Source organism: Bubalus kerabau, chromosome 3 (genome assembly GCF_029407905.1).
Source record: "Bubalus kerabau isolate K-KA32 ecotype Philippines breed swamp buffalo chromosome 3, PCC_UOA_SB_1v2, whole genome shotgun sequence".
Taxonomy (NCBI): Eukaryota; Metazoa; Chordata; class Mammalia; order Artiodactyla; family Bovidae; genus Bubalus; species Bubalus kerabau.
The window spans coordinates 101,002,789-101,016,029 of NC_073626.1; the positions used below are offsets into that span (position 1 = coordinate 101,002,789).

Here is a 13,241-nt window from a genome sequence, read left to right on the forward strand (position 1 = left end):
ATGCTATCGTGATGACATTCGTAGCAGGGGTCCTGGAATGCCAAAAGCCTCACCTAAGAGTCTTCTGCCTAAAAGTCTTCCCCCTTCTGGGTGGGTAAGTTTGCTCCACACAGGACAGGAACAGAGCAGGTATCCAAGTACCACCTGATGGGTGGTAGGATGCATCAACCCAATGTTAAACCTGGCCAGTCTCCAGCAAGAAGGCCTATGTGGTCTTCCTACTTTCCTCACCCCACCACCCAACCCTCCCACAGCCCAACCTGTTCTGAACCTTGAGACCAGCCCACATGAGCCTGAATCTGTGGGTCCAGACTACTTATCCATTCAGCAGTGGGTGATGCTGAGATGGAAAAACAGCCAGTTCCTGGGAGCCAGCCCGGGAAGCCAGACCCTGCAGGGGTCAGCTTACCAGAGGCAGACACGGGAAGGAGCTGAATGCTACCCACGAGATCTTGCCACCAGTAACCAGGACCAACAGAGCTTTGGACACTGACCAATCAAATGGGCACTTGTTCCTCTCTATGGAGCTGGGGGTGCTATGAAAGAAGAACAGAAGTCCCTTCCCCCAAGACTCCCCCAAGTTTCTGACGTCAGATGGAGTTGTTATTTACCCAGGTTCCTAGATGAAAGTCAATAATCTCAGTGGAGTGAGGTACCAGACAGGTCGTCAGTAAAAAAACTATGATGTAACCTCCTCAGAGGACTGAAGTGGGCTGTTCTTCATTTCCCCTTGAGGCAAAATGAGACCTAGAAGTGGGAGGGACGGCTCTTGTCAGAGAGCCTGGGGAGAGTCCCTGAGATTTGCCAACCGAGAATTGCGTAACCAAGCTCTTTAAACAACATGCTTCTAAAATAACATTATTGATCAGCAGCTCTCAAGACCATACTCTGCAGTCAGAGAAGTTAAAGTCTCAATCATTGGATTTGGTTTTTATTTGCACTTTTTCTCCAACCCAACTCCCTTTTTTTATAAGAAAAGGGGGATATAGGAATAAAAGGAATTTTTAAAAAAATATAAAAAGAGAACTTCAAACCTTTTTCCTTAAAGTACTGTGTTGCGCTGAATTCTCTTCTCACTTACACATGTTCCCTTCACCTCTCTGGACTTATGTTCCTGTATCCAATTCACATAAAGGATGAGTGTCCATTGACTGACAAGATAGTAAATAGTAACATACCAAGACACACCTAAAAGAACTGCTCTAAATGTACTTGGCAGCAATTCTATGGAACTTCCCAGGTGGCCAACTGGTAAGGAATCCGCCTGCCAGTGCAAGAGATAGAAGAGACTCAGGTGTGATGCCTGGGTCAGGAAGATCCCCTGGAGGAGGAAATGGCAACTCACTCCAGTATTCTTGCCTGGAAAATCCCATGGACAGAGAAGCCTGGCAGGCTACAGTCCACGGGGTCGCAAAGAGTCAGTCGAGACTGAACACACACACACACACCAATTTTATAAGGGTGAGTACTGAGCTTGGAAGACAAATGAGTAACACGTCTGCCTGCTTTCTTGACATTTATACAAGTCAATTAAAGCAATGGGAGACTCGGGGTGAGGGAGAGCTATAAGGCATGCAGCCTTTTAAACAGCTTTTCTGGGTGACACTACAATGCTGGAGTTGCTTTATTAAAAAGCATAAGTGGGCGTGACCACTGTTAAGGAAGACAGGCTGGAAATCTTGATTAGCCCTGACTGCTCAGTGTGTGTCTCCACGGCCACACGTGATTCTAGAGCAGAAGCCTCCCTCCCTCTTCTTTCAGGGTCAGTATGGACAAGCTTTTCTTTTTCTCCACACTTGTAGTCAATGGTACCTAGTACTCTGATTTGAGCAAACACAACTGTAGAAGAAACTTAAGAGGCAATGGGGAGAATCTGTCTGGGTATCAGACATTACGGAATTGTGCACATTTTAGTTGAGATAATGTTATTGTGGTTTTAAGAGTCCTGATCTTTTAGAGATATCAAAAGTTTAGGGATAAAATAGTACTCGCTTAGGCAGCACAAATACTAAAGTTCAGGGATAAAATAATGTGATGTGAGATTTCACTTTAAAATAATTGAGTGATTTGGGGAGAAAAGGTTAGAGGTGTATAGCAAAATAAGATGAGCTCATTTGTTGATGATAGCTGAAACTGGTTGATAGACTCATGGGGGTACATTTTGATATTCTTTCCACTTTGGTGTGTGCTTGAAATTTTATATTTTTTCTGAGTACCTAGTAATCAAAGGAGAAGGGGGTAAAAAGCTCTTTCCGGGGCTTTTTTGGGAGGGCTATTATATCCCTTCTCAACTTACTGTTGCCCGAAGGTATGACAGGCCATTCACTGTTAGCTCCAAGAAGAAAGCACACATCCATCCTAGTTTTAAGACTACAATCTTGACCTCTATCTCTCTCTGTCTCAAGAGTTAGCTTTTGATCACCTCCAAGAAACAACATCCTTTAGGATACTGAACCTGACAAGAGACAGCCTACAAAAACCTATGGTTTACATTAGAAGTCTGAAGGCATTGTCATGTCCTGGATTTGTGGGTTAACAGTGCATGACAAAGTACACGCTCTTGGTGAGAATTTAATTTAGCTCCGGTATGAAGGGATGCCTTATGAAACAAACTTGACCAACTCCATGGGGTGGGCAAAGAAGTGAGGATATAAAATAGAAGACAATTCACCATCTCTAAGTTGCTCCCTCTGAAAACCTGTGGATACCTTAAAATCAGCTATATCCTTTTAGCCAGAAATCTCAAAATCCTAGGAATGTATTCTAACAAAAAATTGGGCAAGGATACAAAGAGATATGTACTGATAAACTGATGTTTATCACACCTTTGTTTATAATAGAAAAAGAAAACAGAAAATCAAATGACTATCAGTGGAAAATTAAGTATTACTTAGGAGACCTGGGTTCAATTTCTGGGTTGGGAATATTTCCTGGAGGAAGGCATGGCAACCCACTCCAGTAGTCTTACCTGGAGAATTTTATGGACATAAGAGCCTGGCAGGCTACAGTCCATGGGATTGCAAAGAGTCGGACACGACTGAGAGACTTTCACTTTCACTTTAGACACATAATGAAATTATATATAATCTTTTATAAATAGTGATGTCTGAGGTATACCATTGTGTAAAATGGTGGCTTTTAAAGCAGACTTTATAAAACTGTATCTTCATTTTAAAACAAAGTGTGTTTTCTATAAAGTAGAAAAGAGCTGGAATAAACAATAAGATGTTAACAATGATGTTTTCTAGTTCATAAAATTAAAAGTGCTTTTTACCTTCTCCTTCATATTTTTCTGTATGGTCTGAGTCTTTTTTCAATGAGCATATATCAGGACCCCAGAGAAAACTATTCTTTCAAGACAATAACAACAAAATGATGAAGATGGTCAAAGTAGGGAAAAAGTCACCAGAGCTGGACAGAGGTCAAAGATAAAAATCCAAGAAAAATACCCTAGGCTTGGACATCAGACAGTCTAGGAAGGTCAGCATTCTTTCACTTTGTTCAAAAGACATCTTATACTGAGCAACTACTCTGTGCCAAGTGCTAGTCCAGGAACTGAAATGGCAGTAAGTCTTCCTGCCCTGCAAGGGGTTTAGTCTAATGCCGTGCAGGTACAATTTAGGGATGGTTATCCTAGGTGTGTGGGGTGTGGTCAGCTGTGGTAGAGAAGGGCATTGAGAAACCTAGGGGAATAGAAGCACAGATGAACACAAGATAAAGGGTGAGGCTAGGAATGTACTTGGGCCCAAAGTATGGAAGGTCTACGGATGTGCCCAGATTCTTCATCTGGGTTCCAAATAACCAAGACTCTCTCCTTGACCATATTTTAATCAGGCTCCTCTGAGCCTTCTTCTCAACTGGGCCTTGAACTTGGACTTCCATGTCTGTCCTTGCAGAGTCCAGTTTGAGCAAGACTCCTCCTAAAGCAGTTTAGAGAGAATCCGCCCCATTCACTATCAATACCTCATCACCCTAGATACTTCAATGCTTGTATCTTAAAAGCTTTATATCTGGCCTGCCTGTACCAAGAATCCCCCATACTTTTCATATCTCTCTTAGTGACTGTCCTTCCACCTATGCAGCCCACCAACCTGCTCCCCTTGTACTTGAAATTGACCCTGATTTCTCTCCCCTATTGGAACAGTATCAACCCGTACTATAATAGTCTTCCTTACTGTATTTACAAATGTGAGAATAATTTTTTCTTTAACACAACCTGAAGATACCAGGGAACCTATGAAGGGTCTTAAGCTTTCTAAAGCCTAGTTAATCTGACAAACGTGCAGAGAAATAACCACTGTGGGTCTTCTCACAGCATACATTTTCTGAACCTGGCACCATCCTCAGCAATTTATACGCATCAGCTCATGTAACCATCACAAGGATCCTACAAGGTGGAGAGTGTTATCATCCATACTTCACAGGCCAGGAAACTGGAACTTAGTGTGGTGTGGCCATGTGTCTAAGTACAGAAAGTGAAGAAGTCACAGAGCTGGGAGTTGGTCCTGAGCTGTCTGCCTTGCGTCCAAGTTTGGTGTTGGGGATGGTAGAATGAATTTACAACTCTATTTTCTCTCAAGTTCTGCAGTATTTTCAAATAACCACACACTCAAGAGCTTTCTTCCTTGTAAAAGGACCTTGGTGGATATGCAGTAAATAGGTTAAGGGAGGAGCTTTCTCGGCCACCAAGATAGGACTTTATGGAAAACCTGAGAGAAATCAGGTGAAATTGGATCTGTCAAGGAGCTATTCTTTTTTAACTCAAGAGAAATCATTAGGGAGTAGGTAGTTTTGTTTTCGCTTGTTTAATAAGGAGACACAGGTGAGAAATCTGAGACAGGCACTAAAGGGAGCCCAAAGGTGGGGGAAGTTTCCTATTCTAAAGGGAGGAGAAAAGTCAAGGAGGCAAAACCCTGTCATTAAACCAGGGAGTCGGGCCAAGGAAGCACAGGTGGAGGCAGAGGGAAATCCCCAGTGATGCCCAAGTTATTCAAGGAAATGCAGAAATTGGCATTTAGCGAGACTTGATTCTAGGCAAGGAAACAGGGGAAGACAGAACTGTCAATCAAGATACACTTACTAAGCAACTTGACAACGACAGTAAAAAGCACAGAGATGTTAAAAAAAAAAAAAAAAACAGCTTCTGCTTCTAAGAAGCTTGTAATTTACACGAGGAGGATATTCACACAAGTGCACATGCAAGTGCACACACCAATATGTGATCACTGCAGACAACAGGAACAGCTGATACAGTAAGTAATGGAACCTGAGCTCTGCCTTCTGAAGGTTAGGAATTCCACAGATAAGAATGGTGTGAACTAGTGACTAGGAAACAAGGATGCAAGAAGCGTTTTCAGGGGCTAGCCAGAATTAAGGGTGGTAATTTTGGGGGGCAAGGCTAATTCTGAAAATGAGGAGACCTACAAGAGGAAGAGGAACGTGAGAGATAATTAGCATATGCTGAGCATTTTCTCTGTGCCACACCCTGTTTTGACCACCTCATTTCATTTCATTCCAACAATCCTGTGAGTTAAGTAATTATCTCCACTTGAAACATGACCAAACTGAGCCCCAGGAAAGTTAAGCAACCTGAAAAAAGCCCCACAGTGAGCTAGTAAATTCACAGGCAATTCCATCTGATTCTCCCCAATGCCTCTACCAACCCCAATCCTTTATTGTAGCACCAACTGCGTGCTCACCATAAACAGGAGGAGCCTCCAGTGACACAAGCCAGATTATAATTACTCTCTTGTGTTCACTCATTCCAGAATTTCAGAGGGCAGGTTTACAGGAAACCACGAATTCATTTTCAGGTGATGTAAACACTTCCGAATTTAGGAAGAACATATCTCCACACTATTAAACACTACTGTTAATATTCACTTAGACACAGTGATGAATATCCTCTTTAAAAAGTCTGGCATAAAATATTACCACTTTTTAGTTTAAGCCACATTGGAAAACTGGCCATTTCTTAGAGTTAAACATACAGTTATGGTATGATCTAGTAATCCCACTCCCGGCTGATTACCCAAGAGAAATAAAAATGTATACTCACATAAGAACCCATACTTAAAGGTTTATAGCAGCTTTATTCATAATTATCTCAGACTGGAAACAACCCAAATGTCCTTCAACAGGTGAATGGATAAACAAATTGTGATATACTTGTATAAAGGAATACCACTAAGCAATAAAAAGTAATGAACTTTTTTTTTTTAAGGAATAAACTATTGATACATGGAACAACAACCTAAACCTCAATGGACTCAATCTCAGAAAGATACTTAAATTTATGATTCCATTTTTATGACAATCTGGAAAAGGCAAAATTATGTAGAAGAAGAAGAGATAAGTGGTTGCCAGAGGTTAAGAGAGGGGAGAAGGTTTGATTACAGAGGGATGACATGAGAGATTTTTGGGGTTTGGTTTTGTTTTTTTGAGTGATGAAACTGTTGTGTATCTTGAGTATGGTGGTATATGGTAGGTAGAATAATGGTTCAAAAGATGTCTACACTAAACTTGTGAATATATGAAAGTTACAGGATGAAAGGAAATTTGCAAATTGAACTGATCGCTAATCAGATGACCTTATAATAGGGACATCATCCCATATTATCTGGCTGGGCTCATTGTAACCAGATGGGCCCTGAAAAGTGGAATAGGGAGGCAGAGGAGTCAGTGAGAAAGATATGCCATGGAAGAAGAGACAGAAGAGATTTGAAGCATGAGAGGGGATCAACCCACCCTTGGCTCTTAAGGTATAGGAAGGGGGCCATACGGCCAGGACCTGAGAGTGGCCTCTAGCAGCTAGGAACAGCCCTAGGCTGACAGCCAGCAAGGGGATGGGACCTCAATCCTACAACCACAAGGACCAAATTCTGCCAAAACCTGAATGAGCAAAGAAATGGATTTTCTTCCAGATCCTCCAGAAAAGAACATGGTCCTGTCAACACCTTGGTCTTGACCTTGTAAGACTCTAAGCAGAGAAATCAGCTGACTTGATGGACTTCGGTCGACTGAAAAAAAAAAAAAAAAAAAAAAGCACAACCTAAAAGTTGAGAATTATGTTTTATTTAAGGCATTTACTGAGGATTAGAGCAGGAGATGGCAGCCTGTCAGATAGCTCTGAGGGACTGTTCTAAAGAGTAAGAAAGGAGCCAGGATATACAGGAGGTTTTGAAGGGGTTTAAAGGAAAAAAGAAAATAAGTAGTGGAACTTCAAAAGATTACTGCTAATCACAAAAAACAGACATCTCAAGTTAATGATTTTAGTGCTTTTCTGTGTATGGGAAGATGAAAGAGTCTGGACTAATTGAAAACATTCCTTTGATATGAATCTTAACTATCCAGAACCAGTATCCTTTTTTCTCTGTCCTGAATTCCCCTCAGGGTGCACCACCAACTGCAGGCGACATTCTTTGTCCACATGACGTATGGAAACTGTGTGATAATACATTTGTATCATTTTAAGCCTTCAAATTTGTGATAATCTGTTATAGCAGCAACAGAAAACTAATACAGCATTGCTACACAATTCTATGTATTTTTCACATCCCCTACAATAGAACTATAAACCCAAAAGAGTCATTTTACTCTGTATAAATTTTAAAATATTCTTGCCTTTAAAAATCATGACTACAGACAAAAAGAAAAGTTCGGGCCATATTTCTTGACATCTTCAGCCCATAATCTCCACAACAGTAACTCAGCCTTGGAATTTGGTTTCTGTCCCCACCCCTGACTTCCCTACCCATCCACTGACCAGAACTAATCGAATCTCCTGGAGCCTAAGGCCACTTTCCACGCCAAAGGCCAGCTCAGGGTTTGTGGCTAATATTTTGCTTTGGCTTTCAAACAAGTCAAAACTTACACCGCCTCAGGGGAGGCACCCTTGGTTAACAAGACCTGCTTTCCCAGGAGTGCAAACAAGAGGAAAGCCCAAAACTGGCATGTGAAGGTCCATTTCAAAGAAACCTACTGAGAACTCTCTCAAGACAGAGTTCCATCAATGCAGATACATCAAAACCAACAGGCAGAACTCAAAGTAATGGATGACTCACTAGGATTTTTAGCAGTTAATGAAGAAGTGTTCTGAGAAATGCTCTAAATCCAATATTTTTCCCTGAAAGAATTAATGTGGTGCCCCTCAACCCACCCTCCACTTCTAGCTCATCACAAGTGTCATTAGCAGACCTAATTTTTAACAAGGTTGAATACAGTTCTTTACCAAGACATTTAAGAGATAGCACATAGCACATCGCTTTAAAATTATTTTTAACTACTCCCCATAGCCTACAGTCAATGAAAAGTCCATAAAGTCATTAAAATACACCAAGGTAAAGATTTCTAGATTCAACAAAGAGATCAATAAATATTTATTAAGTGCCTTCTGTGGGTAACACCCTGAGAAGTACAAGAAGCAAAACATGAATGGGTCTTGGCTCTACACCTGCTTTACAATGTCATTAGACACAGGATCAAAATTAATAATAATCTAAGGGACTTCTGGTGGCGTAGTGGATAAGGATCTGCCTGCGAATGCAGGGGACAAGTGTTCAATCCCTGGTCAGGGAAGGCTCCACATGCCTCAGAGCAACTAAGCCCATGCACCACAACTACTGAGCACCTGCGCTAGAGCTTGTACTCAACAAGAGAAGCTACCACTCTCTGCAACCAGAGAAAACCCACACACAGCTACAAAGACCCTGCACAGCCAAAAATAAACAAAAATTTGTAAAATAAATAAGAATCTCTTAAAAATTAAAAAATGATAATCTAAGGCAAAAAATTATGAGATCACATACAAAATGAATGCTACAAGAGTTCGCAGTGGAAGAAACTGTGGCTGGGGCAGTGAGGGAAAGAAAGTTCTGCACAGGAGCTGGGGGAGAAAAGCAAGAATGAGAGAATCTCTTCAAGCTTTACTCCTGGTGGCTCAGGCGGTAAAACATCAGCCTGCAATGCAGGAGACCTGGGTTCGAGCTCTGAGTCAGGAAGATCCCCTGGAGAAGGGTATGGCAACCCATTCCAGTTCTCTTGCCTGGAGAATCCCATGGACAGAGGAGCCTGGCAGGCTACAACCCATGGCGTCACAGAGAGTCAGACACGACTGAGTGACTAAGCACGTACTTCAAGATGACATTTCTTAAAAAAAGAGAAATCTAGGAACCCCATCTGCAAAATCTTCCTCTCAGCATACATCTCCACAGGAAATGAACAAGACTTTAAAGGAAAAACAATCACCCCAGTTTCAAAAACAAAAAAAGAATTTCTGAGATTCTGAATTTGGACTCACAGTTAACTGCACAGAAATTCATTCTTCATTCATCTCTGTTGGGTTCTGGGCTTCTTTGGTCATCCCCACAATCTATGCCCCTGCAAGAAGGAGTGGAGAGCCCACCTAAGAGAGCCTCCACCGGCACCCGAGCCAGGTGGGCGGGTTCCAACTGAATTGACCTGGGAGCCTTCTACTCAGTCGACAAAGGGTGATACAGGCTGCGAGAACTGTCACTCCCTTTAGTTACACATTTCTAATTAGGAATGGGAAGGGTCCTAGCACATGCCAACTCAAGTCCCAACACCCTTCAGCCTCTGGCAGTCTTCGGTTCTGTACCAAACTCACTGAAAGATGCATAAAAGAATGTTCATAGCCACTCCATCTATATTAGCCTCCAAGTGTAAACTACCCAAACAGTTACTACCAACAGTTACTGGATAAATAAATTGTGGTATATTCATATAATAAGATACTACAGATCAATAAGGATGAACCAACTGCAGCCACACATCACAACGTGGACCAATTTGACAACCATCATGTTGAACACAAGAACTCACACAAAGAGGTGAACATACTGTGTGGTTTTATGGATCTAAAGCTTAAAAAAAAAAAAAACTAAAAGTCAAAATAGCAGTTATTCTGAGGCAGAGGGAGTTAGTGACTGGGAGGGACTTCGGGGGTCCTGAAAATGTCTGGTTCCTAGCCTAAGAGGTGGTTACGGGAGTGTTTACTTTATATAAAAAAAGAAAAGCTATATACACTTATTTTCTATATGAATGCTTTATTTCAAAGAAGAATTTATCTTAAAGAAAACTGAAAAGTGTTGTACTAAAGGATTATAGTAAGATAAAAAATTTTCAATTTACCCCAGATTTACAGTTGAAGAGCTACATGTGTATTCGCATCCACAACCATTTGTTTAATATACTTTAGTAGTGTCATAAAATTAAGGAAGGATAACCATAAAATTAAGGATCTCTGCCTTGCACACAGATCAAAGGGATGATTTATTACTCCACTTCACTAGTTCTGGTATGTAACCCTTAGAAGACGGAGAAAGAGAAGAGCATGGAAAGGAAGAAGGTGGAGTAGGAGGGAGAGAAGGAGGAGAAAGAAAAGAAACAGCTTGAGCCTCTCTTTAAAACCTCTGAAAACATAGGGTCACCAGAACATGTTCTAGGACTGAACAATTATTGGTTAAAAAACCGTTACCAGACAAGGGGCAGGGCTAGATGTCCCCAGTAACTCCCACTCTATACAAACCACAAGCTGGCTCAGGAAACTGCAAATCGCCCTGTAGGCTGACCCCAGCTTAGATGTGTAACCAACAAGCTACTATCCGTCCCATGTCCTGGCCATAGATATGTCACTATCCAATGTCAGCCATCAAGTATAGAATTTTCTTCCTCATCAATAATTGTAGCATACATCTTTCCTTCAATTTAACACAAAGCAGATAGAAAACCCCTCCTTCCTGGCCCCTCAGGCTAGCTCTCAGAATGAACGACCACCCCCATAGCATTTGGAGGTCACGGTTTTCTGATGACTGTGAAAATGAGAAGGAGAGGAGGTCTTCAAGAGGAGATGCCTTTCTAAGGCAGGTACACGATGAAGCCCTTTGGCAATGCCGGAGCCTTGCCTCTGGTCTCCTTCCGCAGAGAAAGCCTGCCTTCCTCTTCGACTAGCACCTGCTAGTCCCTGGGGCCCTTCACAAGGACTGCGGCACAACCTTGGCAAAGATGCTGGGACTGTTTGGGCAGGTAAATGTCTGCCTCTGGTGCTTAAGAAGAGTCGACCTGACTCCAGCAGAGACCCTAAGTAAATTGTCACCTGTCAATCACTTGACCTAAATACCCCAGCCACTGGGGGAAAATAGGAGGGAGGGGATAGTCTGAGCATGCTCAGTAATCGGGATGACATCATTTAATCAATGCTGAGGCCGGGAAGGCTGCATCAGCAGCCTCGAGCAGGCTGCCAGGAACGTGTCAGCGGGGATCGGGAGGCTCCCATTAACTCAGTCCCTCCCCACGGGACTCGCATACAAAGAGGGTACCGTCAGCTACACACGCTGGGAACAGAGGAGGGGGAAGGGTGGGGGTGGGGGCAGGGAAAGCTGGCTTATTTCATTTGACATATTCCTTTAAGAACTAAAACCCAACGGTATTCCCTCCCCGCACCAGCAGCCGCGCTGCAGAAATGGAGCCAAGTCTGGGGAAGGGAAACTTGGGAAGGGAGATCAAAAGCGAGGGGGCCCCAGCCACACAAAGTAACTTGTTCTTTGGGTACAGAGGCTATTTGGCTCCCTTTGGGACCCCCGGTCCCACAGATGCGGGCGGGCGTACAGCCTCCTCACTGCCCAACATGAAACACACCCGAGGATCTGCGGACACCAGGTGGGGGTCGCCCCACCGGGGAAGAGTGAGACTCGAGGTCCAAGTCAGGACAGCCCGGGTTGAGAGGAAGCAAGAGGAGACATACGAAGCCTCCGGGAGAGGCCACCAGTGTTCCCCCAGCCCCCGCCTTCCGCGTGCAGAGCAAGGTGAAACGCCGCGGGGAGCCAATTCGACAGGGCTGTGGGAGCTCGGTGCAGAGGCTAGGATTTTTCCAGTAGCTTTTTTCCTTCTTTTACCAAAACTGTGAGAAGAGGCAAAGTGCTCGATAAATCAAAACGATACCTGGAATCATTTGTGGGTTACAGAGCTCATACTTTAAGGGGAGTCTGAGCTTGAAGGTAACGCGAACACACTACCTACGCGACTTGGCCAGGGCGGGGAACAATAGACCCACTCGGGCCCCCACCCCAATAACAATGGCGGCGCCGAACCCTTGCTCGCCCCCTACCCCCACCGCCGCCACCTGGGGCCGCCCCGGGGCCTCCAGTCGACCCTCAACTCGCCCAGGAGGGAACTACAGGGTGGGGGATTCTCTTCAAGTCCACCCTAGAGGGCAGCTCCCAAGGGATGTCCAAAGGGGCTGCCCGAGCATCTCTGCCCGGCCTGGGGCATCGGGGCACCAGGCTGGGGCGCGAAGCATCAGGGAGGCCAGACTTCACAGCCACTTACCCCGATCACCACGGTCTCCTCGCCTTTAAATTTGGGGATGAATTTGTCCCCGCGGAGGATCTCTGCTTCGTTTAGTGGCCGGAACCGGCACATCACTTTGATGCTGCATTCGGCTGGATCCGCCATCTCGGCCGGCGGCAGGGAGGGGGCGCAGGGATGGGTGGGGGGCCGCGGTTTGGCACAACGAGGGAAAGTGGTTGAGAACCGCACCGCCCGCAACAAGGCCGCCTCCCGCAGCCTAGACGACGCTTCTCAGCAGGTCATCGCTAACTCGGCTGGCTGGGCAGCTCCGGCCGCTCCGACACCTTGTAGTGGGCAGCCTATTAACCTTTGGCCCAGCCGGCTGCAGACCTGCCTTTCCTGGCCCTGCGCTGCGCCCCAGGCCCACCTGCCCACGACCACGCGGCGGGCGGACGAGGCGATGCGCAGGGAGCCAGCCTCTCCCTACTCAGACCTCCCGGGCTCCTGCGAGCTCAGCCATCCTGCATCAGCACCAGCGCGCTCGGTCGCCTCCCCGACCCGCCCCTTCGCCCCGCCCTGCCTGGGCACAGCCCTGGTCGGTTACGTCACTGCGGGGATCCGCCCCGCCCTCGCTCAGGCTCCGAGAGCGAAGCATCCTGGGACTTGTAGTCGCTTCACCTGCGGGTGAGAAGACTTGGATGCTTGGAGTTGGCTTTAGGGGATAGCGGCGGTGCCTAGGGTGACGCTTCCGAGAACCTGCAGATCTTGGGTGGCTGCCCAAGTCGATAAAACGATGGATGTCACATGCAATAGTCCCGGTCAAAATCTCTATAACAAGGTCTATATTATCTCCTTACATCTTTTCATGATCCCACAGGAAAGTCCCCTCTTAAGACCGTGCCCAACCAAACAGTTATGGAGCATTTTCTTTGTGC

General features: G+C 44.8%; 1 protein-coding gene across 6 annotated transcripts in view; it reads right to left on the reverse strand.

The window, feature by feature from the left end:
• The window catches only part of KIF5C (kinesin family member 5C), a 162,184-nt gene extending 149,270 nt beyond the window's left edge, over window positions 1-12,914 (reverse strand). For 4 of the 6 annotated variants that reach the window (XM_055572631.1, XM_055572633.1, XM_055572635.1 and 1 more), the window contains exon 1: window positions 12,346-12,914. In XM_055572631.1, coding sequence (XP_055428606.1) covers window positions 12,346-12,471 — 126 coding nt within the window. In that variant the 5' untranslated portion in view covers window positions 12,472-12,914. Of the gene's footprint in view, window positions 1-53; window positions 427-1,034; window positions 1,448-12,345 lie in introns of those variants that run through there. The other 2 variants (XM_055572639.1, XM_055572640.1) reach the window with 2 other exon arrangements.
• Window positions 12,915-13,241: the final 327 nt, after the last annotated feature.